Below are 24,078 nucleotides of genomic sequence, written 5' to 3' on the forward strand. Positions count from 1 at the left end.
CTCACTGTCGAACACTTAACGGCTGGCTCTTCATGCAGACCTGAACCAAAGATTTGAAGATACCGAGTATTCTTCACTTAAATATTCCCGATTGGGTGTTGAACCTTTTTTGCGCGTGGACAAACTCAGATCTCAAACACAGATGAATCCATACTACAATAATACAGGAGCAGCTTATTGAAATATCCACAAATGAGGAACTTAAACCAATGTTTGGAACAAGGATACCACAAATTCTAGTTACAAAAAACAGATCCCAATTTTATATCCTGCATTATGGGTTATTGTACAGAAGTTGTTGACTGCTTTCCCGTCTTCCTGTTTGGTAGAACCTGGATTCAGAACCGTTATGAACCTCATCACAAAAAAAAAAAAAAGAAATCGACTTGAAATTAGTACTCGTGGGGATTTGCGGTTGCTACTCACAAACATTAAGCCCGATATAAATATATATACACACATAACATCTCATCACGTTCGTCGAAATTATTAATTAGTTTTAATTTTATTTTAAACAAAAGTTATAATTTCAATAAATACTTCTTCAACAAAATGTTTTTTTAAATTTGTAATTTTTATACTATGCATTTATGTAGCTTTTTCACTTATACGGGGGTCCGTGGGCAAGTTTTGACTATAAAAAGGGGTCAACAAAGTTTGGGAACCACTGCGCTAATCATTCAGCTAATTCTCAATCCCCTAATTGGGTTCACCTCTAACAATTTCACTAACAGGACATGACCTGCAGATATAATATTGAAGAATGTAATTTTTTTTCGTGTGATAAGCCCTTTAACAGTAACACCAGCTATCTTTTCTCCATTTCCGTCGAGATCAATCTGCAAAACATCATAATTACCCATAATGCATCTATTTAAGGGTAAATGTAGACTCATTATTTCATTACCACTATCACTACAATCTTCCAGAAAACAAGATGTTGTTGCTTACAATCTTACAAGACTGATTCCACTGAACTTAAAATATTCCAAGATTACTTCACTTCTGTTATAGTGAAACTAAAAACCACTGAACTGAATGTTCCAACCAAAATCTTAAAGTGGAAATTACATTTAAATAAATTTCTTCGTCTTCTTATTTTCAACAGCCATTATTTTCTCTTCAAGAGTAATTTCCATCTAGCTTTCCAGCTAGCGACCCCTCTGTAATCTCGGTCATTCTTATTCTGCCACCCAAAAGTCCCCAACCGCTTCATTTCTTCTACAACTGTGCAAGTTACAGAGGGCTAATATTTCTTCTTCCGCTTATCTAAGGATATTCATTCTTTAGTGACAACCAAACCATACCGAAAATAATTTAACTTATAGCTGATAATTCATTAGTCCAAAGAGTTTGTCTCACTATTCATGTTCTTAAGATGCGTTTCTTCCTTATAAGCACCTCTCCTGGAAAATCCATCTCAGACACATCCTTCAAAAAAAATATTACATATTGTACTCCCAGCGTTCAGGAAATGCTTCAGAAGCCCAACAATAATTTTGAAGTGCCTTCATTTCCAAATATTTAAGAATGTACGCGCAATAACCTTTAAAAATATAAATATTTATTTTTTTCAGTGAGAAGCAGATCAATAAAGTATTCCCGGTAAACAAGGAATATGCTTGAACTTACATTACTGGATTCAAGAAAATACTGTGAATTTATAAATGGCAGTATAACTTTTAAGAAACAAATACTATTTGTTGTGGACAGGATAATCAACAAAGAAAATGGAGAAAAAATGAAATAATTTAGGCACATTGTGTGCAAAGCAAAATGTAGCATTACGAAAGAATAATTTATACTGTAAATATAGTCAATGTTGAATGTAGAAAGTAAAATGCTTTATTACTACTATTATAATTTTAAAGAAGCCAATACTGCTGCAAAATTTTCATCATTTGGTAAAACAATAAGAATATTAGATAATTAAAAAAAATAAATTGTTAAATTTAAAAAACAAAAAAAGTAATAATAATGGTAGTAAAATTGCATTTTTATGTTAGTGTTATTAGAATAGGTACATTGACTGTGATTAATATAATGTCAAAATAAGTACCACCAGCTGATTTTTTTTTGTTTAAAATGTACGCCACTCAAATTAATTCAATTAAATTTGAGTACGTATTTATTTTTAGTTTGTAGAAGGAAAAATTCAACGTTATTAAATATAAGTATAATTTTTAATTGTGATATGATATAGATATTAAAATAATCATAATAATTGATAACTTTCATCATTTTTGTCTGTTATGAAGCGTTTTATAAGTAACATCTTTAATTGATGTAAGATGTATCAGAATTGGATAGAACTTTAAAATCTGTTATCATATTTAATTTATATAATACTGGAAAGTGTAATTCACTATAAACTAAACAAAATTCTGTAAAAGAAATATTTATGGGTGAATTATAAAAATAATATTGGTTTTAAAAAATCAAGAATTCTAAGGGAAAAAAATTAAATCAAGAATTCATTAATCCATTTTGAATTGCTATTTCATTGTTTCTTTGCCTTATAAAATAAAATCCATGTAAATAAGTGGACAAAGGTAAAAATAATAAAATTGTTCGAATTAGCAATAAATAAGAAAATTTTCACGTTTCACAAAAACATCTAGAATTGAAGTTAATTTAAGTATTTTATATTAATAAACTGAAGGAATATATAGTAAGATTAAAAATAGCAACACTTCAGATCTCTAGGATCAGAAAGCAAGTTGTTGAAGAGAAGAAATGAATATCAGGAGAAGGTAAGTTAAGCAAAAAGATGCATAAACTCATATTTAATATGAATATAAGTACACATATGATAGCTTTAAATGTTTATGCATACTTGATTCGCCCAAAGTAGTCAAACTTTTTCTAACCGTTTATGCAATATAATGAATCTAAACAAATCATTTACTATAATTTTTATGGATTTAGTCGATAGTACACACTCCTCATAGAATTATAAACGTTCAAAAAAACAAAAAACAAATATGTTGACTTTTTTCAATTATTTCCACACAATGATGTATTGAACAATATTTGGTAATTTTCCGTTAGCCGGACGCAAGCGAAAAACAGTATTGGGTAAAACTGTTCTCTTTACAATTCATTAATATTTGAACTTGTTTTGCTTACTATTAATTAATATTTGTTTATAGTTGAACGTTTTCGACTTTTTTCCGTTGACTTGGCTCGCGTTTGGTTCACAATTGGCGACATTTGCCAGTACCCAATATTTTACAGAAAAGCTTCTAAACATTGAAACCTAAACAGAACTAGGGCGTATTTAAATAATGAAATTCGGAACACTACAATTTCGCTTCATTTACTGCTGAAAGCCTTATTTATTGAAGAAAGAATATATGCTACACAAATATATGTACCTCGGCAACATACAGCAAAGGTGTTTTGTTCTAAATGAATTTTTAATTTTCTATCATCTTTTCTCTTTAACCAATAATAAAACTAATACATTAAATTAGTCGATAATTATTAAGTACTAAATGATAGTTAATAAAATGAAAATTATAATAGAAAAACTAAAAAAATAATTCGTAATATTTCTAAATTGGTACCCGATATTTGAATAAACCGCGGCTTAACAGAAAAGTAAGAAACTAATACTCTTTTTGTGAAGTTATTGTAGGATGATAAAAATGAAGCAGAAAGAATAAGAAAGAATGTCCTGAAAAAAATTGTAAATAAAAAAATATTACCTCAAGTTCTTGGATGGATTGAGTCCAGCGATAGTTAGCCATATCAGCTCCGTTGCCAGAATTTGGTAAGAGCTTGTCTTTGTCTTCATCATCATCTTTGCTTTGAGGTGCATCTTCATTGGTGTCCATTTCGTTCTTGTCACCATCACCAATTTCATGTTTTACTGTTTTTGTTTTTTCTTCCTTCTGCTTTTTTTTCTATTAAAAATTAAAAATAAAATATAAAAAAATGATAAGATAATCATTGCATTTCATAAAATATATTCAAAAAAAGAAGAAATTTGAAAGCTCTTTCTATTAGGTTGTTCTGTAACAAAGTTCCGCATTCAAAGTTATTTTCTTGGGCAACAAATATTGGTTACACACAACGATGATAAGCATCGTAATAAGCATGCTTGTTTTCTTCAACCCAACTATCAACTTACAATGTTAATAAGACTAACTACGTAAAAGTCAAATTTTCTACACGATCATGATGAACTAAACTATGACGATGGCTGAAAATCCGAAAACGAACAGAATTAAAGAGACTACCATGTCATGGCATTTATAAATTACACTATCTAAGATAACAGTCAGATTAACACAGTAACCTTCCAAATTTATTCAATAAATGGCAATGCCGCTAAACCGATTTCTTAAAATTAGGAATTTTAAATACATTTAAGAATTCCTCTAAATATAATATCGAAGAATAAGATATCGAAGCCGTAAATTTCACTAAATGTCCGAAAATTAAAGAAATAGTAACAGCTCTATTTAAAGGCAAAAAAAATTCTAAAAAACGAAGAATCATTTGTTTTTACCAAATATTCACAGCCCTCCAATGAGTTCTAAAACAAATATCAAATTTGAATTTTCTGCTATTTTCTGTTTTTTTGGTAGTAATTTGGCAATTAAAAATATTTGTTTATTTAAAGAGAACAGTTGCTAAAAATTTTCAAAAATATGGTAAACATATGAATGCAAATGTTAGTACTATACATTTTGCAGGAACATTTAAGATAATAAAATTATGAAAGATGAAGTAAATTATAAATTTAGAAAACTAAAACTACCTCATCTATTTCAGCCTGCAATTTAACTGCTTCTTCATCAGTCAATTCTACAATTTTCCCTTCTTTTGGCATGGCTTCTTCTTTATCGCGAGCAGCCTGTCTAGCTTTTCTTTTCATTTCTGCTTCCTTAGAAGCTGCTACCTTCTTTTCATGTTCTTTCATCGCTCGCTCTTCGTGCTTACTAAATTTCTCTAACAGCATCTAAAAATTAAACGTTAAAACTAGTAATTCACTTCAATTCAATATCAAAGTTTTTAAATGACTACATTGATACATGAATAAATAAAATGGCATTTCCTTTTGGCGTAAAATTATAGAAGTTTGGATTAGTGGGTAAGTATTGGGGATTATTTCGAAGATGGCACTTTGGAATAGTATTCTGTGTGTTTATGTGTAGTGCTTAGTGCTCTGGCGACTCTAATATGTGATCAACAATAGATGTCGCTTAAGGAAATTCATCAGTACCTTAACTTGTGAGAAGTCACTGTGCGCTGTAAAGCAAGCCAAATGTGCGCAGATGGACTCCTTTGGAAAGAAAGCTCATCATATAAGCTACCAAGCTTATTGGGTTAACGATGACTAAAAACGTCAGCACTTAGAAGTTCTTCCATTTATTTCTTTTGTACCTCATATGATTAATCCATTTAGGTAACTTGGATTTAATGTTAATGATTGGATTAAAGATTGAATCTAAGGATTTTTGATGCTACTTCATCTCAAGTCAAACTGCTTGGGTTGTGAAAATATCAGTTCAAGTTCTTTTCAGGTAACCTTCATTTTTTTTGATAGATTTTTTTTCGGATAGGCTTTTGAATGCTCCTGTCGTACAGAAAAACAATAACTTTTCATAAAGCTATGTGTAATTTTTTATCATATAATGTTGATAACTATTACTGGTACGCCGATTTACTAATTAGTCAAGAAGAAAAATGCAAAAAAACAAGTGTAAGAAAAATCATCTTTATGTCATTTGAAGCATTTTCTTCCCTGAATTTGCTAGCTTAAGAAGAAAGTTCTAAAAATGAAATATTTCCATGAAAGGAACAATCAGAAAATTTAAATGTTTGAAAACGCTCCTAATATACATAGGCAAAGAAAGGCCAACTAGGAAATACATCTTGACCACTTGTAGATTAGAAAAATAAGTTTATCTTGGACTTAAAACATCAAGTCCCTAAATCGGACAGTTTATCGTACGAGCACTATGTGCCATTATGGTAAGTTTGGGAATCAAATAAGATATACTCAGATATTTCTTACTTATTGCAATATTGTATCAGTTTATTCTTTTTCTTTTAATCTTCACTTTGGATATTTAAACAAAGTGTACTTTGTACTTATTATCGACTCCGTTCGCTTATTAGGCACCTTTTTTGCTTTCATTTTAGGCCTTTAACGAGCAATTAATAAAATATTTGCAAATTAAAATTTAACCGAGTAGAATTTAGGCATGCAGGCAACTTTTCTACTTTAAAAAATGCCGCCTCCAAAATTAATTATGTAAAGGGGCAAAGATCTATTTCGACAGAGACTGCCTACATCCAAGTAGTTTGAAGATAATGATGATTTAAGCCGGAAAATTAAAAAAATAAAAAAATGCAAAAAAAACTAAATTTTGTCCAGAACGTCTTTTAACGTATGATTCTGTCCTTGTGACGACGGCTCAAGTAAATCCTTGCAATAGAACCAGAAAATTCTGGTGACATAGGTGACAGCCTGGTTGCTGACGAAACATTTATATCAACTTTTTAGCCTTAGCAACGTACGCAGACTTACAAGCCTGTAAAACCATTCTTCAAAGCCCGAATAATTTCCATCAATAACCATATTCGATTTAATTCTCTTTAGTAGTGGATATCTAGTGAAACTTCTATCACAAATATTGTGTACAATGGTGATTTAATTAAGTCGATCTAATTCAACTGTAAAAAACATTTGTTAATAAAATAAAATTTCGAAATTCAAATTTTTACATGCTATGCTTCCAAATTATAGAATAATGAAGAACAGAGATGTAAGTGTAACTGTAGTCCTTGAAGGCTTTCTAAATTTTTGAGCGCTGACAATTAAAAACGGAGTTAAAAGTCTAACTATATGGTATTCATACTACTGATCAAATCTGGTATACTTACATTTTTGGCTCCACCCGGAGGTCCTCCAGTATAAAAATCTGTTTTCCTGGCCAAAAACCCAAATAATGTGTCCAAAAACTAAAAACATACATTTCAGAAATTTTTTAAATTTTATTATTATTTTTATGAAAAAACATGTAACTTATTCAAGGTTATCACTTATAACCTGAGGCAAAGCATTTTGATACTACAGGATACTTTTTTCTTTTAAGTTTTCTAAATATTTCATTCTTAAGTATTTCTTTCTCATCAATAATAATGTAATCCTAAATAAGAGTACATGCCTATTTTATTTGGAAACCGTACAAGCTAATGAAATTTCAGATTTTTTGTTATTCTCCTGAGGTGTTTAAGAGATTTTACCCAGATTTTTCTTACGAAATGCAAAGCCACAGATACAGAATGTTTATTATCAGTAATACAAAATATTAAGAAACTTATTAAAATAATCAAAACTTGTAAACTGAGGAAGTTTACGAGAAACCCATTCAAGGGCATTACCTCACATTTTAACATATTATAAATATTAACTAAATGACAATAAAGAATATTTACTAATTAACAGTAAAAATTGTTTGAAGCTAAAGAAAATAAGGAATTAACTATTAAAAAGTTTATGAGCAATTTGTTGTCTTACTTCGGGTACACCTCCTTCATGTTGTTGAGCGATAGACATTAACAACCCATCAAATGTTTCTTCTCTTGAATTAGACATTTCGAATGAGACGCTTAAGTTGAAAAATATGGATAAAAATAATATACTGTATCAATAAACACTCTCAGCTTGATGACTAACTTTTCAAAGTTGCCGAGCAACACCAAGTAACAATCGAGAAGGTTCCACTAGCATAGCAACCACGTGCCCCTCCTTATGAATTTTTTGAAGGGGGGAAACTTACAAGTTAGTTGCGTACTTAGTTTCAAATTCAAAATTATTTACCTTGATCTCCAGCACTGTACTATAGTGAATTAAGATAACTCATACCTAGGTTGTAGTGATCTAGTTCTGGTCTTTTGGTCGTAATCTAATTATACCCAATTCGCTTGTAAATAAACTCGCAATTAGAGTTATTATGGCATGAGGTGATAAAAATAGGTAAGAATTTTTACAAAATAATTATTATTGAAAACATTCTAAAAAACCAACAATTCCTATAACTTTATCATCACATTACTTTTTCTTACTGCTCATCAATAAAAGCTTAGCTTACATGTGAGATTTTCAAACAAAATGTATGTTTAAATTAAAAATTGCAGATAACACCTTAATCATTTGGGTTTCATCGACCATACCCACTCGAAAGTTTAGTAAAACTAGCAAGTTATTGAACGAATATACAAAAATACCATAAATAAAGAACATTCATACACTATTGAAAACAGGTGAAGCAAATAAATTTAGATTTGTAAGAAGTGGCTGCCAAGCCAAATCTTCCTTGCCCTAAGTCTAAATCCTTTTTGACTCCTTTCTATATTATTTGTCTTGATTTATGCCTTTTGTATACCTTTTTGTATCACTGATTGGAGATTGCGAAAATTAGTGGCGGGTGAAATTAAATATGAAAGAAAAATAGGTGATAAATATTATAAGCGGTGAGCTGCACAGGCCCCTATTAACAGAAAATTAAGGGCAGCTAGCTACTCGAACCGTAATCTTCGCTTCCTACATCGTTAATATGAAAGAAAAACAAAAAACTGAATTTTGTAGTGTGCTGAAAATTATTGGGAGATACTTAGTACGATGGTTCTCTATAAACCTACAAAAAAAAAATATAATCTATTGCAAAGTTATTTTTGTGGAAATTGCATAAAAATAGAATGACCTGGGTTTTTCTTTTTTTGCTTTTTATAGTATATTACCCAAATTTTCTAATGATTCAAAAATTACTTTCTGTTAGTTACTCAGCCTCTCATGATTTCTTCAAAGTTTTTGGAGACAAGCAAGTCTCATCTTTTCTAAAATTGCTACATCAATTATGTAGATTTTCCCCTATTCAAAAGTTCCCTAATGAATGATGTAACATATTAACAAGCTAAAAGGAAAATAAAGCATATGAATAAAATATTTATTGCTTATTTTTAAAGGTTCTCGGATACATTGAAAAGAGGTTACTTTGTTCAGTAGTTGTTTCCAGGGAGGTCATTTTGGATGTGACCAATGTTGTCTAGAAAATACGGTATAGTTTCCTATCAGAATAGAATATGTGACGTGCCCAATTAGGAGCTTAATAATTGTAGAAATCGCTTTTCTAAATTTAGTAACTTTATTGAAAGTGAAATATCATTCATCCCTTTAAGTTCTGCTTGAATGATTGGATCATCTGTGAATAAAATGACTGTTCTGTAAAGACCTAAATAATCTTTATTTTTTAATAAAAATCTTGCTCTATTTTTTCCAATTAGATGTTCAACAAAAGATATAGGATCATAATTCTTCCAAGAATTTTTCATTAACTCAAGTGACTTTCTCTTCTCTTCCTTTGCAAGAGCAATAATAATTGGTAAGGAATGATCATATGAAGAAGAGTACTCTAAATTATCATCAAGAATACTCTCATGATTACCTGCCAGGTCAGTAATATCGTCAATGTAGGATGGATTTGGATTCCGTGTTTCACTTATATCATGAACATTCCTTTTTTTACCATGACTTGAATGATCAGTCAACATTATATTCATAAGCCTATGTCTCTCTGGAAACCAAAGATCAAGGACAGTAAAAGCTGTTTTCTCAGCCTGTACAAATGGTAGAAATTCACTGTATGATTGAGTTAAGACAGTTTTATCACCATTTTCAAATTTCTTTTCATCTTCCAAGAAAAATACTTCAAAAATACCACTTACAAATAACATTATTTTCATCTTGGTGTATCTCCAAGTTAATTTTATAATATGCGCTAAATAAATAAAAATAAACATTTTTTACAAATTTACGTTTAAACTTTTTAAAAGTATTAGTATTAGATCTAAGTATTAATGAAAAAAATCATAAAACATCTTGTTTTAATGATACTAAAATTGACCAATACTTCAAATTTGCTCATATGTATAGTTTTAAATAGAAAATAATAGTTTTTTTTGTAATAGCAATCCGTTTCGAGCGTTAGTGTAGTTAAAAAATTGTGTAAATAATTTTAATCTTGCACTCTAACCAAGTGAATTTGTTTTTTAAATCAATTCGCTCTGTTCTCAACAAATATCTTCCAACATTATAATGATTACTATAGCAGTTTACACTGCTGTAATCATTATGTACTGTGCCGTTATCAAAATGTCATTTTTTTTTTCTAAAATAAAATATGTTAAGAATTACTGGTAATTGTAACAGAATGATGATTGAATTTAGTTATAAGCGCTATAAGTAAAATAAAAACAGAACTATTAAGATGAGACCCAGTGAGGTGCTGCTATCTAGCGAGCCTGTTAGTGTGGAAGACATGTTATCAGGAAAGCTGCAAGAAGTTGCAGAAGCTCAAGCTGAATGACACCAGAATATTATGTGAACAAAAACTATGTACCGTTCGTAGCTGAATTACAGCTAGCTAGCAGATATACTATCGCATTGCTTCAAAACTGGAACGTACGTTTCGAAAGTTGCGAACAGCTGTATTCAGACTATGACTATCCGTTGGGTCTGATATCTCTGTAAATCATTCTCGTCAGTGTTTTAGTAAAATAATTGAAACTATCCAAGTGTCAGTAATCATTACATACCGTTGGATGAGGAACAGAGCCGATGGGCAGCAAGGCTTTTAAAGGCCTGCAGGCCTGGGCTGAACTGAATTGCCTTGTATAGGATTCGACGTCTACGACACTTAATCCTGGATCGCTACTTCTGGGCTTTTATAAAAAAAATAAGGATAGCAGAAGCAGATTCTCACTACTGCCTCTTAGAATGGGCAGGTAATTTTACAGTAACACTAAGGGATTTATTTATACATTAATACAAAATTCAAAAAAGATTTTATTTTTACCGAAATTCATTAGCACCTCAGAATTAGTTAAGGCAGTCACATCCATCAAATTTAACACTTCGAATACAATTTTAAATGTGTTGGGACTGAAAATATTGAAAAAAACTTTGTCTCAGTTAATCAAGAAAATTATTGAACACATTTTATATTTTTGAAAACAAAAAATTATACCAAAATAAGGGCGATATTCGAGTGTAAATTTAACATTCAGAATATTGTAAATCTAATTATTTCTTTCCCAAATTGGTTGATGGGCGCTCCTTCACATGGGAAACTGCACCTGTCCTTAGAGTTATTTTTTGTGAGAATTTTTCGATACATCCAATGTACTCTGTTAAAACATTCTGACACTGTATTTTATTTCTTTCAGTTTTAAGGCATGTTACCTGCAAAACAGAGCAAAAAAAAATTAAAAATTGTAATAAATTTTGTATTAAATAGTAAATAATTGTAGAATCGTAGGAAAGGAATATGAATATATATATATATATATATATATATTAATATATATATTAATAATTTACAACCCTTATATATATATATAAGGGTTGTATTAGGACAGTTGTATAAGGGTTGATCATCAAAATCTGCACGAAAAATCGTAAAGGTGCACTTTAAATATATATTTAATTTCAAATCAAATTTGTAGGGCTAAATCCTTAAGGTTAATAACCTTAACCATTTCCGAGAAAAATCTCAATAAAGAAGTGATTTAAAGTCTTTTTCCAGTCCTTACTTTAGGAAATACTTTTTTTAATAATGATTAAAAAACCAGTACGGGGCCAAATATTAGTATGTCCCTGGCGCTACTTTTACTTCACACGGTCATTTCATACTTTCGATCTCTAGATGTTCTTTAGATTGATTTTGGTAATTTTCATTTTTAATTTTATAATACAGAAAGTGCATCGTAAAAAAAGGAACCATAAGTAAGACGATCTAATATCATAAGTTACCATTTTTTTCCTATCAAATACGTTAGAAGTTATAGAAAGAGCTGTTTCCTAGAAAATTACTTCCCTTCATAGCAACGAAATTATTTCAAGTTGAATGTTTAGAAGTATGTATATTCGATCTGAAATTATAGCATTATCTGTGCAAAAATATTTTAAGAAATCAAATGAAATTAAAGTAGTAAAGAAATAGTTCATAAATCGCTTACTGTCTTTACAAATAACCATAATCAAAACGGTTGTTTGTCCCCAATGACAACTTTGCTACACTTTGAATAAAGATGATTTACTGTCAATTTTTTTTTTTTTGCGTTTATTTTTGCTACAATCAGCGCGTTAGCGCTATAAGTAACAATGATAACAGGGTAACAACAAATAACAGAAGAATACGAGTGGAGAAGTTACCCAGTGGTAACACTCCAAAACAGGCTATTAGTCGCTCTCTTCACTTGAGAGGAGATCACGAGGCCACTGTCTCTTAAGGCGTCTTGTCGGGTTGTCAGGAAGAGTTCTATAAGAAAGATTTTTAGCTAGAGGATTTATATGAGATTGCAGGCTGAAGTGGAGTTTTCGGTATCTTGTTTTAGCGACTTGTGTGACAAAAGGAATGTTAAGGTCAGTGTGTATAGTCAAGTTGGAGACATAAAAAAGGAGCGTTTACAATAGTTCGAAGAATTTTAGATTGTAGAGATTGAATCCTTTGAAGATTGGAGCGTTTGGTTGAACCCCACAGCTCTATTCCATACGCCCAGATGGGTTTTAAAATAGCTGTATAAATTAGTCTTTTGTTGTCCAGAGAGAGTTTTGATCTGTTGTCTAAGAGTCTTTTAAGTAGTCGATAGCGTCTGTTCAGTTCTGTTCTTTTAAGTCTAGTGTGGGGGTTCCAAGAAAGTCTTCGGTCTAAGTAAAGCCCAAGGTAGCGGGCAACGTTTACTACTGGTAGAGGTGTTAGGTTATAGATGACTGGAGGAAGAGTAATGCGACGAAGAGTAAAGGTGATATTTTGAGACTTGGTTTCATTAAGTTTAATAGCCCATCTCTTGAACCACTGTTCTAAGGAGGAGAGATGCGACTGCAGATTTCTGTGAGCAAGTACAGGATCATGATTAGTGGACAGTAAGGCGGTGTCACCTGCGTATGTGAGAAGTGTAGTGTTAGTATCTGTTGGTATGTCTGAAGTGTAAATGGAGTAGAGAATAGGACCCAGAATGCTGCCCTGTGGAACTCCAGCGTCGATATGCTTAAGTGGGGAGAAAGAAGATCCTATTTACTGTCAATTAAAAAAAAATTCTACGCATTGGTTCAATTTTTTCACGTCGATCTTAAATTTTAACTTCAAATATCTCAAAAAGAAAAAAAACTCTTAAATTCGATATGCCGACCTCGCAAATCAATTGTTTGAAAATTCCATTTACACTATTAGCAATTTGATTTTTTTAAAAGTAAATTCCAATCTTCTATTCGTAAAAAAGCTTCATGTCCTAAATACATCGCAGGAATTCCTTGGAAATCACAAATCAACAAGATTTTGGATTTGCACAACCTATTCTATCTTATCTGCTTGTTTCTTTCATGATGAAGAAGAAAATGTACTCTCTTGCAATTCCTCAGATTAAACGATTGCAAAGGTTCCTTAAATAAATACTGTTATTCAACCTATTATAAACTTTTCTTTATTAAAAAATTTCAAACAAAGATTGGAGAAATATAAAACTAAGAACGTTAATTGAATTACTGAAAACAGGAGTTTTTGAACATCATAAGTAATATGATGTTCAAAAACTCCTGTTTTCAGTAATACAGTAGTAGTCTGCATCTGAATTTCTATCATTTTAATTAAAATCTCAATCTTAAAACCGTGTGTGTAATTTAAACTTTGTTTTACTTCTGATAACGATAGTATTCATAAAAGCTAAAATACACTAGAAAAGTGTATCTCAAGCTTAAAACCGTGTGTGTAATTTAAACTTCGTTTTACTTCTGATAACGATAATATTCATAAAAGCTAAAATACACTAGAAAAGTGTAAAAACGTTTTGCTAAATAAACAAATAAACCATATAATTAAAAGAAAGGGAAATTTCATTTATTTACCCTTTTATTTTTAATAAATCAACCTGTAATTAAATTAGGAAATTCAATAAAATCAGTGCGTGACATATTATTAATAAATGAACATTAACCTGGATGGAAGTAGACCAAATTAAGCGTTGGCGTGCTAATTTTAATTTTGAATTGATGAATTGTACTAAGTATTCCATAAAAACAAAAAAGGCTATAATAAAACCAATGGTAAGAACAGTAATAATTTTTCTTTAGGTACAGAAAAACGTTTGCATATTTTTTATGTGAAACAATATTCTGCATGCCAACTGAGGTTGGTTCAATAATGCATGCTTCCGACACTATCTAATATTGAACCCTTGTCTTGTAAATTTATTGGAAAACTGTGTCTTAGATTATCTCAACAAATTTGTGGATATCTTTAACCTAACAAAAAACTACACAATTTTCATTAAAATCCAGATAATACTAACGATTCCTTGTTCAGATGGACAAGGTGGAAGCAAATCGAAAATTTTTAAAAGTCTTTCTTCCATTTCATCAAGATGCTCTTTTGAGTAACCCCACTTTTTACTATGTGCATCTTCCATATTCTTTTCAAATTGAAGCCATTTCTCTTCCATCTCTGCCAATATTGCTTCGCGAGCTGCTACGTTAGAGGTTGTTTTTTTACTTTTTAACTTCTCTAAAGCTTTTTCTGATATAGTGAAAGATGATGGTTCAATTGGGCAAACGCAAGTTTCCTCTTTTATTTCTGGTATTTCGCAATGATTTTCGAGCGATGAAGCCATTTTCGATTTAATTTGGATTGAATGAATAATGAAGAACCTACGTGTCAAGTTTTCTAGTGTTGTTAATTTTACAAAAGTCATATGATAAAATTTACACACACATGTTATAAATTCCGATTTTACAGTTTGCTTAGTTCTTTTTCATTTCCTAAGCATTAATTAAGGAATTAATTAATTAAGGAAATAAAGGCAATTTGGGTAAGTTACATAGGATGGCTCTGGGTAAGTGGCTGTTTAAGACATCTAGTACATATAAAGATGAAATAGTTGATATTTCAGTAACGGGTCAAAATAGAATGAAAGTGACCACACGTTCACCACAGGCTGCCAATGATTTATTAAATCTTGAAATTCTCAAGGAAAGAGAAATAAATGCATACATTCCCAATTTCAGAGTTCAATGTACTGGCGTAATCAGGGATATCGATGTTGAGTTAGAGGACAATGAAATTCTGGCCGAACTAATATCTCCGTCCAGGCCCATTAGCATTAGACGGCTTACTCGCAAAACTTACGTAAACAACAAACTGCTGACTGAAAAATTACCGGTATGTTTCATTAACTTTGACAGTCAAAGTCTACCACAGTATGTTTCACTGTATGGAGCAAAATGTAAAGTAAACCCTTACATTCCTTCCATTAGGCAGTGCAAAAATTGTTTACGTTTCAGACACTCTGAAGAACAGTGTAGAAGCAAAATGAGATGCGAGCATTGCACGCAAAATCATAATGTCAGGGAATGTCCCCTAGCCGAGGCGACATTGCCAGTGTGTATTCACTGTAACGGTGAACACAGGTCTACGTTCCGGGACTGTCCCGTTAAAATAATGCAAAATAATGAAATTAAAAATAAAATACTAAATAAAAGTTCCTTTGCCATGGCAACTAAAAATAAATTTGATGTACTGAGTGTGAGTGAATTTCCAGAATTACCTGAAGTTAGTCCGACAACTTCATCGCTAAGAAAACCTCCAAAAATAGCGAATAAAACTAGACACGTTAATAATGAAATGTTGTCAAAACAGTTTCGTGATGCAATGAGGTCAAAACCCTTGAATGATGACAGCCCAATAGTTTCCCGTATCAGTGGCGAAGAAATAAAACAGTCAGCTAGTAAGATGCACAGAATAACTATGCAAGGGACACAGAGTGGTCTGACATACAGACCATCAATAGGAAACACTCAAGACAGTGGTGTAGAGTATATAGTACACTTAATTCAAAAGATAAATAATGTGCATGACAACAACAACGAAATAATTCAGGTCATTACGTCTAACTTAGAAGAAATTCTTGCTAAATATATTAATAATTGTAATATTATTACAAAAGCTCCTCAATTAATTCAAGCTAAAATCTCAACTCACGAGCATGAATTGCAAAGGTCAGATAATACCGCACAAGACAATCCGTAACGTTAAGACCAACGTCAACCGATCAAAATACCCCTGAAACTTGGTTAAAGATGACGGACAATTTCAGCATCTCTGGATACGAACATTGGGAGAGCCGACAGATACACAAAGCTAAATCCAATAAGTGGACAACACTGCTTGAAACGTGGAAGCAACCAACCATGTTTGGTAGTGACAGGAATATGCTCATCATTCCAGCTGAGGAGGGGGGGAAACAAACAAAAACAAAAAAATGTTAAAAATTTTACAGCTAAATATTAGATCTCTCGCTGCTAATAGGAATTATCTGGAATCATTTCTTAGACTGAACAAAATTGACTTGGCGTTACTTTCTGAAACTTGGCTTAAAAAATCACAATTATTTACTATTTCTGGTTACACTATTGTAAGAGCGGACAGAAATGATGGTTATGGAGGCGCGGGCATTGTGATAAAAAATAACATACAGTATCAAATAATTAGCTTCCCTTCAAAATTTAATAACAATGCGATGCAAGTTTGTGGTATTGTGTGCAAAGTAATGAATTTAGAGATGAGTATCCTATCAATTTATTGTGCACCTGGCCATAAATTAAATACTGACTACTGGGCATCCCTAATCAGGACAATTAAACCTCCTTTGTTGATGTGTGGGGATTTGAACTCATATCACACTAGCTTCGGATGCTCTTACGATAATTTTGAGGGTCGAAACCTAATAGATGCCATAGACATTGAGAATCTCTGTATTCTAAATGATGGGACTCCCACTCTTATACGGAGACATGACAGACGTCCTTCCGCAGTTGATCTATCCGTTGGTACTCCATCTCTCATACCTAGGATGGAATGGAGGGTCGTGGATGAGCCGTTCGGGTCGGACCATGTGGGCATCCTCATGTCAATAGATAAACAAGTTCAGCCTGACCATCATCCTCCTCATAATAGTAGAAAATGGAACCTGAAATCTGCTCAGTGGGACAAGTACACTCTCTTATCGGATCAGCTGCTCTCTCAGATGCCTACCTCTCAAGATCCTTGCCTTAATTATGATCACTTTGTGGCGTGTATTAATGGTGCGGCCGAAATCTGTATCGCCAAGTTCAAACCTTATCTAGGGCGCAAACCTAAACATCCTCCCAAACCTTGGTGGGATGAGGAATGCGATAAAGCCAGAAAATACAATATAGATGCATTCAAGCAGTATAAATTGACTCCCAGTCTGTCAAATTTCATAAGCTGCAAACGAGCCTCTACTTTATGTAGGAAAATATATAGAGAAAAAAGGAGACTGAAATGGGCGGAGTTTTGCAACTCCTTCAATAGAAATACACCAGTCAAGAGGATTTGGAGTGGGGTGAGAGCTCTCAGGCATGGATATGTCGGTCGCAAAATCTCTTCAGACAACTGGGTTCCTGAATTCTTGAACTCCTTCTCTCCTGAAATAGTACCAAATCAAGATCAGATTCCTTATACATCCTTCGGCGCCCACAAACTTAATGATCCATTTTCCTACAATGAACTCATACTTGCCCTTAAAACAAATTCAAATACCTCCCCGGGTGAGGACAATATCCACTACCCAATGCTGACTAATCTGTCATCCAATGGCAAAAAAGTTCTGCTGAGAGTACTAAATGATGTTTGGGTTCAGGAGAAACGCATAGATGCCTGGAGCAATCAAATAGTTGTGCCGTTATTAAAACCCAACAAAGATCCTTCCCTACACGATTCCTATCGGCCCATTGCTTTATCCTCCTGCATAGGTAAAACCTTTGAACGCCTCATTAAAGCTAGATTAGAGTGGTGGGTAGAGGCAAACAGAAAAGTCCCTCAATATCAGAATGGCTTCAGGAAGAAGCGCTGCACTTTTGATGCCTTAGCTGGCTTTGTGTCTGACATATACGGCTGTTTCTCTGACAACAAGTATATGATGGTAGCGAATATCGACTTAAAAAACGCCTATAATTCTGTCTGTATCTCCGTGCTCATAAATAAAATGGTTAATATGGGCATTCCATCTAGAATTATCAGACACACGCATAACCTTCTCTCCTTCCGCTCCATTAAAATCCGGTATAACGGCAAAATATATGGTCCTCGTGTAACGCACTTGGGATTGTCGCAAGGGGCGGTGCTCAGTCCCTTGCTCTTTAACATCTATACGGCCGATCTTAAGGCAGCAGTAGGCACGGATGTTTCTGTATCTCAGTATGCTGATGACATAATCCTGTACAGTCAAGAGCTAACGCTAGACGAAAGTTTGAGAAAACTAAGCTGTGCAATGTTGTTGTTCAGCCGGTGGTGCTCAGACATGGGTCTCACTCTGTCTGAGAATAAAAGTAGCGTGACTGTGTTCACTAGGCACAGAAAATACTCTATCCCATCCTCGATATCGCTAGGTGGCTATCAACTACGAGTTGAGCCCATCATGAGGACGCTAGGTATGGCAATAGATAACAAATTGTTATGGAGACAGCAAATTGAACAGTTGGTTAAGGGATGTGAACAGTCGCTAAACATACTGAGATGCATCAACCGTCTGAACTACGGAGCCGATATCAAAACATCGCTAATGCTCTACAGACAATTAATTCTTTCGAGAATAGACTATGGTTGTTTCCTCTACGGGGATGCGGCAAAAAATCACTTGGTGAAAATAGAAAGAATTCAGTACAAAGCGCTGAGGTCCTGCTTGGGGGCTCTCAAATCCACTCCTATCAACGCCCTTTTAGTAGAGGCCCGTGACTTCCCACTAAATATAAGAAGGAAGCTGTTAGCTTCCCGCTTCATTGTAGACAGACTGAGAATCAAAAATCATCCAGTAACTCGCAGAATCAGTCACATGGCTACTCGAGTCCTCACAGAAAGATACTGGTTTGAAAGGAAAAGTCCAATGCTAGTAGAAGTGTTCTGTGACTTGTCGCACTTCTCAGTCCCCTTAAATCACCTTGAAATCCTTCCTAGGTATCATTTTGACTACCCTACACTGATTCAAAACTATAGTTCGCATATCGCCGTCAACTTCTACCAATACGACCCGGATCTTCCCAATGCAGTAAATAATTCTTACCTCCTGTCCAAACTCGAGAACAAATTCCCTCACTTTAATTATTTCTATACCGATGGCTCTAAAAGTAGTGACGGAGTTGGATGTGCAATTTATGATTCCCAGTTAGATTCCTGTTCTCAATACAAACTCAATAATTTAGCCTCAGTTTTTACTGCAGAATTAGTAGCCCTCAATAAATCCTTAGCTTATTTACTGTCATCGACGGTCCAGCACGCCATTATTTTGAGTGATAGCAAAGGTGTGCTCCAAAAATTACAAAACCCAGGCAGAGACCCCTCTTTCCTGATTATAGATTCCTTAAACTTGCTGAACCAATTGATTAGGAATGGTAAGTCAGTATATCTGATATGGGTGAGAGGCCATTACGGGCTGGTCGGCAATGAGAAGGCTGACGCTGCGGCGAAAGCAGCCACTCGATTGCGGGAGCCTACCATTAACTCACTATCTCCCTCAGACATAAAAAGCTATTACAAGAGAGTAAGTTATAAAAAGTGGGAAGAAAGTTACTCCATATCAAAAAATCTAAAGGGTAAATTCTATTCATCCATTCAACCTTCCATTCCGGTCAAACCGTGGTTCAATCAATTCACAGAAGGTAGAGGATTTTACAGCACCATCTGCAGGCTAAGATTTAATCATAATTATTCACCACACCATTTGGCGCGTATCGGAATTCACATAAACTCTACATGTCCTTGTGATTCCGAGTCAATAGCTGATGCCAATCATATAATCTTAGCCTGCGACAAATATACCAACGGCAGGGATCAGCTGTGGAAGGCAGTACTGAAGACAGACTGCCCTCTACCCGCCGATTTACATACTATACTGACGCACCAGACAGACAACATCTACCGAGAACTATACAACTACATCCGAACAAACAAAATAACAATATAAAAGAAATAAATTATATCCCCTCGTAACATCTGTCAAGGTGTACGTTTCAACACATACTAAATCCGACTGTTCAACTTTAAATTAATCGCAAGTGCACGTTACCAATGGCTAATTTGCGGTGTACAATAAGGCCAAAAAAAAAAAAAAAAAAAAAAAAAAAAAAAAAAAAAAAAAAAAAAAAAAAAAAAAAAGCATTAATTTATTAATTATGATTGGCAAAATTAATCTTAACTGTAAATAGTTCGATAAATAGTGTAAGTTGGCAGACAGAAAATGTACATAAAATAGGTATAGTGCAGTAACATGTAAATTATTGATTTATTGCACAAAACAAGTTTAACATTTTTGGCATGGAGTATGAAATATTTTCTCTGATTTTATCCGTCGTATCACGCATATTCCCTGTATCGCTGACGGGTTTTAGACTTCTATCCATCATCAGAGGTAGATGTAGAGATTTTGACTTCCGTCTCGCACTTAAGTTGCTGAAAAAAGTGTGAAATATTTGGGAACAAAATACATTGTTTAAAATTATAAATCTGTTTGCCTGATAGTGGATATTAATGGAAATACAATCCCACCAGCTGACAAGTACGATACTTGGGACTGTACTCTGACATGAAACTCATCATGAAACTAACCCGCATTTTAAACTTCTTTCTTGGGTACTTGACCACACATTCATCTCCTCTAATACAACAGCTCTCCATAACTCAAATATTAGATAAGCCTCCTTCCTCGGTTGGAATTTACCAAGAGACTTTTCACTGTGAATATTTGTTTGAAGTTTAATGTGAAAGAGTTTCACCACTTGGTGATTGATACAATCAAGTGAATGTATACCCATCACATTTCACATTTACTTGTAGTAGTTGTCAATATTGTAATATTAAAAATAAATATATAAATGTCTTAATTGCGGACGATTGCAAACTTTTAAGGAAAACTAAAAATATTAATTTTTTTCCCCATGTATATAAAACAAAATATAAAAATACATTATTTAATTATTATTCAAATGATTGAAATATCATGAACCTTCTCCATACTTCTTCCCTTATTGTGAAAAAGATTCCCAAAGTACCTACTCTAAAAGGAGGGAAAGCAGAACATTCGAAAACCAAGTGAAGTATATCTTCCTAGCAATTTAAAGAGCTCTTCTTACAATACTCTACAGGAAAGATTGAAGCAACTTTTACTGTAGATTTTCATTTTTTGGTAAACCAATTTTTATTTTAGAATTCTAACAATGCTTTTAATAATTTTGCATGATCATTGTAGGCGGCGATTTTCTCTTCCTAGAAGATTCTTACCAGCTCACTATCCGGTGATGGACAGTCTCTGTAATGAGAGAACACTATCCAGAGGTCAGCAATGCAATGAAAAATGCTCCGGTGCCAATAATCTCAGATGTTGACCGCCTTAAGATCATTAAAAGAAAAGAAAAGAAATAATAATTATAGTTTTTATTAGGATAAAGTCTGCCTCCTGGTCAACTGCCATCGGTGGAACCGGTCATCTCATACATTACTTAAATATACCTTTATCTCTATACTTAAGTTTTGTAATTTTGTTTCTACTAGCGTGAGATTTAAACAAAACACATAATACGTATAATTTTGTGTTTATTCGTAATATTTTTAACCTTTCAGTAATTAGTAGCAAAAGAAAATAAGCCTATTGTAAAAATACAGAATAATCCACGTTTATTTTTCTGCTGTTCTTTTCTGCAACACTTTGAGCATGCTTGTTGACGGTTATTGTATATTTCGTAACTGGATCATTACAATCTACACAGTCAGCAAGATCATTTTTATCTTTAACAAAATCTAGGACCTAAGGAAGTATGAACATTAATATTCTGCAAAAAAAAAAAAACTTCCTCACATCTATGTGCTATTATCAAAATGTAGTAATATGCTTAGAAATCAAACACTGTTTTCAAAAATAAATCTGAATTTTTTACTTTATTATTAGAATCTAAATACGCCCTATCAAAATCTTGAGTAAATTTTTAAAAAATAAACGTTTAGAAAGTGAAATCGAAGATTCCAATCCCTTGATTGGAAGGTTGGCGTATGTATTAAGATGTTGACGTTGGTATTGAAATTTATCCAACCGTCTTTCAGGCTGAGTTCGTAAAGTGCGCCTTTCAATTTGGAATTTTAATTTTTATAATCATATTCGCTGCTTCATACATAGCGTTTTTTTAAACAAAAGCTTTCTAGTTAGCACAACACCGAGGAGGTGCATTTCCATGTATTGATATAACAATAGAAGGGAGGGGTAAGAGAAGACGTGCTTCTTAATTTTTCGCGATTTAAAAATCTATTCCACTTTGTTCTATTTTAATTATTATTATCTTTAAGAAAAATAATCTAGCTTTCTTCATATCTAATCTTTTGATCAGTTTATTTTTTCGTTTCCTTCCAGGAGTTAAAATACAAAGCATTTTGCTAATTCATCTGTTTATGTTATAATATAGAACATGTTTTTAGGGAGGCCGGGTGAGAAATGAAAAACGCGACCATTCTTTAATTTAAAACAGCCAATCTTTTATTAAAGATCCTAATATTAGTTTTTTTTTGTTTTGTGAATATTATACGACCATTATCCTTGATATATTCTCTTATTTTCTTTAGTGATTGCTCTGATCAAGGCTGAGAACAATCGCGTTTTCTATTTAGTATTGTTTTACTGATTTTTAGACCTTCCAGTTTGGTACGAACATCAATTTACACATTTGAACTCAAAGAAATCATATATATATATATATATATATGATTCTTATTTAAAATTTGGGTCCAAGCTCTTGTAATAAAGTGGTTTCTTCGCTTTCCACCAGTCCTGCTGAGTATATTAACAAAAAACTTACCTCGATTTCTTAAACCGTTTTTAGAAATGAAGAGGATTTATATTCACAAATAAGCATTGAAGCTGGCACTATCTACACCAGCGGTGCACAAATGTTTCAAGTCAAGAAGTTTTATTGAAGTGTGTATGGTAGTCCACAGCCACCCAATTGCCTAATGTAAATCTCATATTATAATTAATTTAATTTCCAAATTTTTAAAACTAAAAGAGTACGCCACTTAGAAATAGAGGATGAAGAAGGCAACTAACAAGTTTCTAGTGTTAATTAAATATAATCAATATTTTAAATTATATTGATTGCAATCTCTAATCATTATTACAATATTTAAAACATGTTAACCCTAGAAGAGAGAAGATGCTTTTAATTTAGGCTCTTGGAAGTCGATTAAGGCCGTACGCTACTAAATTGTTGGTTAGAGGCTGGACTGTTCCATACATTTTGACTTGTATTAAACTCCACACAATGAAAAATTTAACTTCAGCAAACTTAAATTACGTACACTATAAAATTAATAATTACAAATCACCTCTTTTTCCTCCTCGGAACAAACTTGATTTACTTGTTTACTGTAAGAAGATAATGACTTGCAAAGATCGTCTACAGTATTTGCTGATAATCCATATTTTTTGGTATGTTGATCTTGCATATTCCGCATTAATGCAAGATATTTGTCACTTTGTAAGCCTGTTGCTAATTCTGCAGCTAATGTTTCATTTAGAACAGAACTATGACTTTGTTGAACTGAACTTTCTACTCTATTGAAAGCAACTTCGGATAAAGAAAAAGATATAGGACTAACATTGCAGCAATTACAACCTGTCTCATTTTCACCGACGCTGATTATTGTGCCCATAGTGAAATTAATGTCGTATATGTAGCTTTTTGTGGAAAAAATGAATGATTTTGATGATTCATAAAAAAATACAAATTGATTCAATGAGTTGCCAGGTATTTAGCACTTTTTTACTAATTGAATAAATGTCGTGGAATTGAAAATTCTAATTAAATATGTGTTAAAGATTGTAGAACATTTGCCATGCAACGATAATTATTTATTATTTTACGTAAATTAATATATATTTACGTATCTATGTAAAGGTGAGAGAATTATGAATAAATACTCATGGCGTAAATACTCATCATTGTCGACATTC

The 24,078-nt window shown here is 32.7% G+C and overlaps 4 protein-coding genes across 21 annotated transcripts in view; 1 reads left to right on the forward strand and 3 right to left on the reverse strand.

Annotated features, from left to right (window-relative positions):
* The window catches only part of LOC141453306 (uncharacterized), an 86,553-nt gene extending 82,664 nt beyond the window's left edge, over positions 1–3,889 (forward strand). For both annotated transcript variants that reach the window (XM_074126352.1, XM_074126351.1), the window contains exon 4: positions 1,578–3,889. Coding sequence is in view for 1 of the 2 variants with exons in the window: in XM_074126351.1 (XP_073982452.1) it covers positions 1,578–1,609 (32 nt within the window). In the remaining variant the exon portion in view is untranslated. The remainder of the gene's footprint in view (positions 1–1,577) is intronic.
* Positions 1–7,757, reverse strand: part of nudC (nuclear distribution C, dynein complex regulator) — a 273,572-nt gene extending 265,815 nt beyond the window's left edge. For 2 of the 3 annotated variants that reach the window (XR_012457930.1, XM_074126339.1), the window contains exons 1-5: positions 7,538–7,757; positions 6,901–6,978; positions 4,769–4,969; positions 4,517–4,543; positions 3,711–3,908 (exon numbers count right to left, since the gene is read on the reverse strand). Coding sequence is in view for 2 of the 3 variants with exons in the window: in XM_074126339.1 (XP_073982440.1) it covers positions 3,711–3,908; positions 4,517–4,543; positions 4,769–4,969; positions 6,901–6,978; positions 7,538–7,615 (582 nt within the window). In the remaining variant the exon portion in view is untranslated. The remainder of the gene's footprint in view (positions 1–3,710; positions 3,909–4,516; positions 4,544–4,768; positions 4,970–6,900; positions 6,979–7,537) is intronic. The other variant, XM_074126340.1, reaches the window with a different exon arrangement.
* Positions 7,758–8,943: 1,186 nt separating this feature from the next.
* Positions 8,944–14,769, reverse strand: LOC141453302 (uncharacterized). 12 transcript variants are annotated; one of them, XM_074126344.1, is made up of 5 exons: positions 14,365–14,769; positions 11,046–11,260; positions 10,875–10,960; positions 9,690–9,797; positions 8,944–9,593 (listed from the first exon to the last, which is right to left on the reverse strand). In XM_074126344.1, exons 3-5 carry the CDS (start codon positions 10,918–10,920, stop codon positions 9,118–9,120), a joined length of 630 nt encoding a protein of 209 aa, XP_073982445.1. In that variant the 5' UTR covers positions 10,921–10,960; positions 11,046–11,260; positions 14,365–14,769; the 3' UTR covers positions 8,944–9,117. The 12 variants fall into 12 exon arrangements, 4 of the variants coding, with proteins under 4 accessions (XP_073982445.1, XP_073982447.1, XP_073982446.1 ...); XM_074126346.1 differs by having other exon boundaries at positions 8,945–9,378; positions 9,465–9,797; positions 14,365–14,768; XM_074126345.1 differs by having other exon boundaries at positions 8,946–9,221; positions 9,465–9,797; positions 14,365–14,768.
* Positions 14,770–20,350: 5,581 nt separating this feature from the next.
* On the reverse strand, positions 20,351–23,974 carry LOC141453309 (uncharacterized). 4 transcript variants are annotated; one of them, XM_074126363.1, is made up of 2 exons: positions 23,451–23,973; positions 20,351–20,534 (listed from the first exon to the last, which is right to left on the reverse strand). In XM_074126363.1, the coding sequence occupies exons 1-2, from the start codon at positions 23,775–23,777 to the stop codon at positions 20,478–20,480; spliced, it is 384 nt and encodes a 127-aa protein (XP_073982464.1). In that variant the 5' UTR covers positions 23,778–23,973; the 3' UTR covers positions 20,351–20,477. The 4 variants fall into 4 exon arrangements, with proteins under 4 accessions (XP_073982464.1, XP_073982466.1, XP_073982463.1 ...); XM_074126365.1 differs by lacking the exon at positions 20,351–20,534 and adding an exon at positions 21,667–21,839 and having other exon boundaries at positions 23,451–23,972; XM_074126362.1 differs by lacking the exon at positions 20,351–20,534 and adding an exon at positions 21,727–21,885 and having other exon boundaries at positions 23,451–23,974.
* Positions 23,975–24,078: the final 104 nt, after the last annotated feature.

The sequence above is a fragment of the Rhodnius prolixus genome, unplaced genomic scaffold (assembly GCF_049639745.1).
Source record: "Rhodnius prolixus isolate KJV_2025 unplaced genomic scaffold, Rpr scaffold_3, whole genome shotgun sequence".
In the NCBI taxonomy this organism is placed as follows: domain Eukaryota; kingdom Metazoa; phylum Arthropoda; class Insecta; order Hemiptera; family Reduviidae; genus Rhodnius; species Rhodnius prolixus.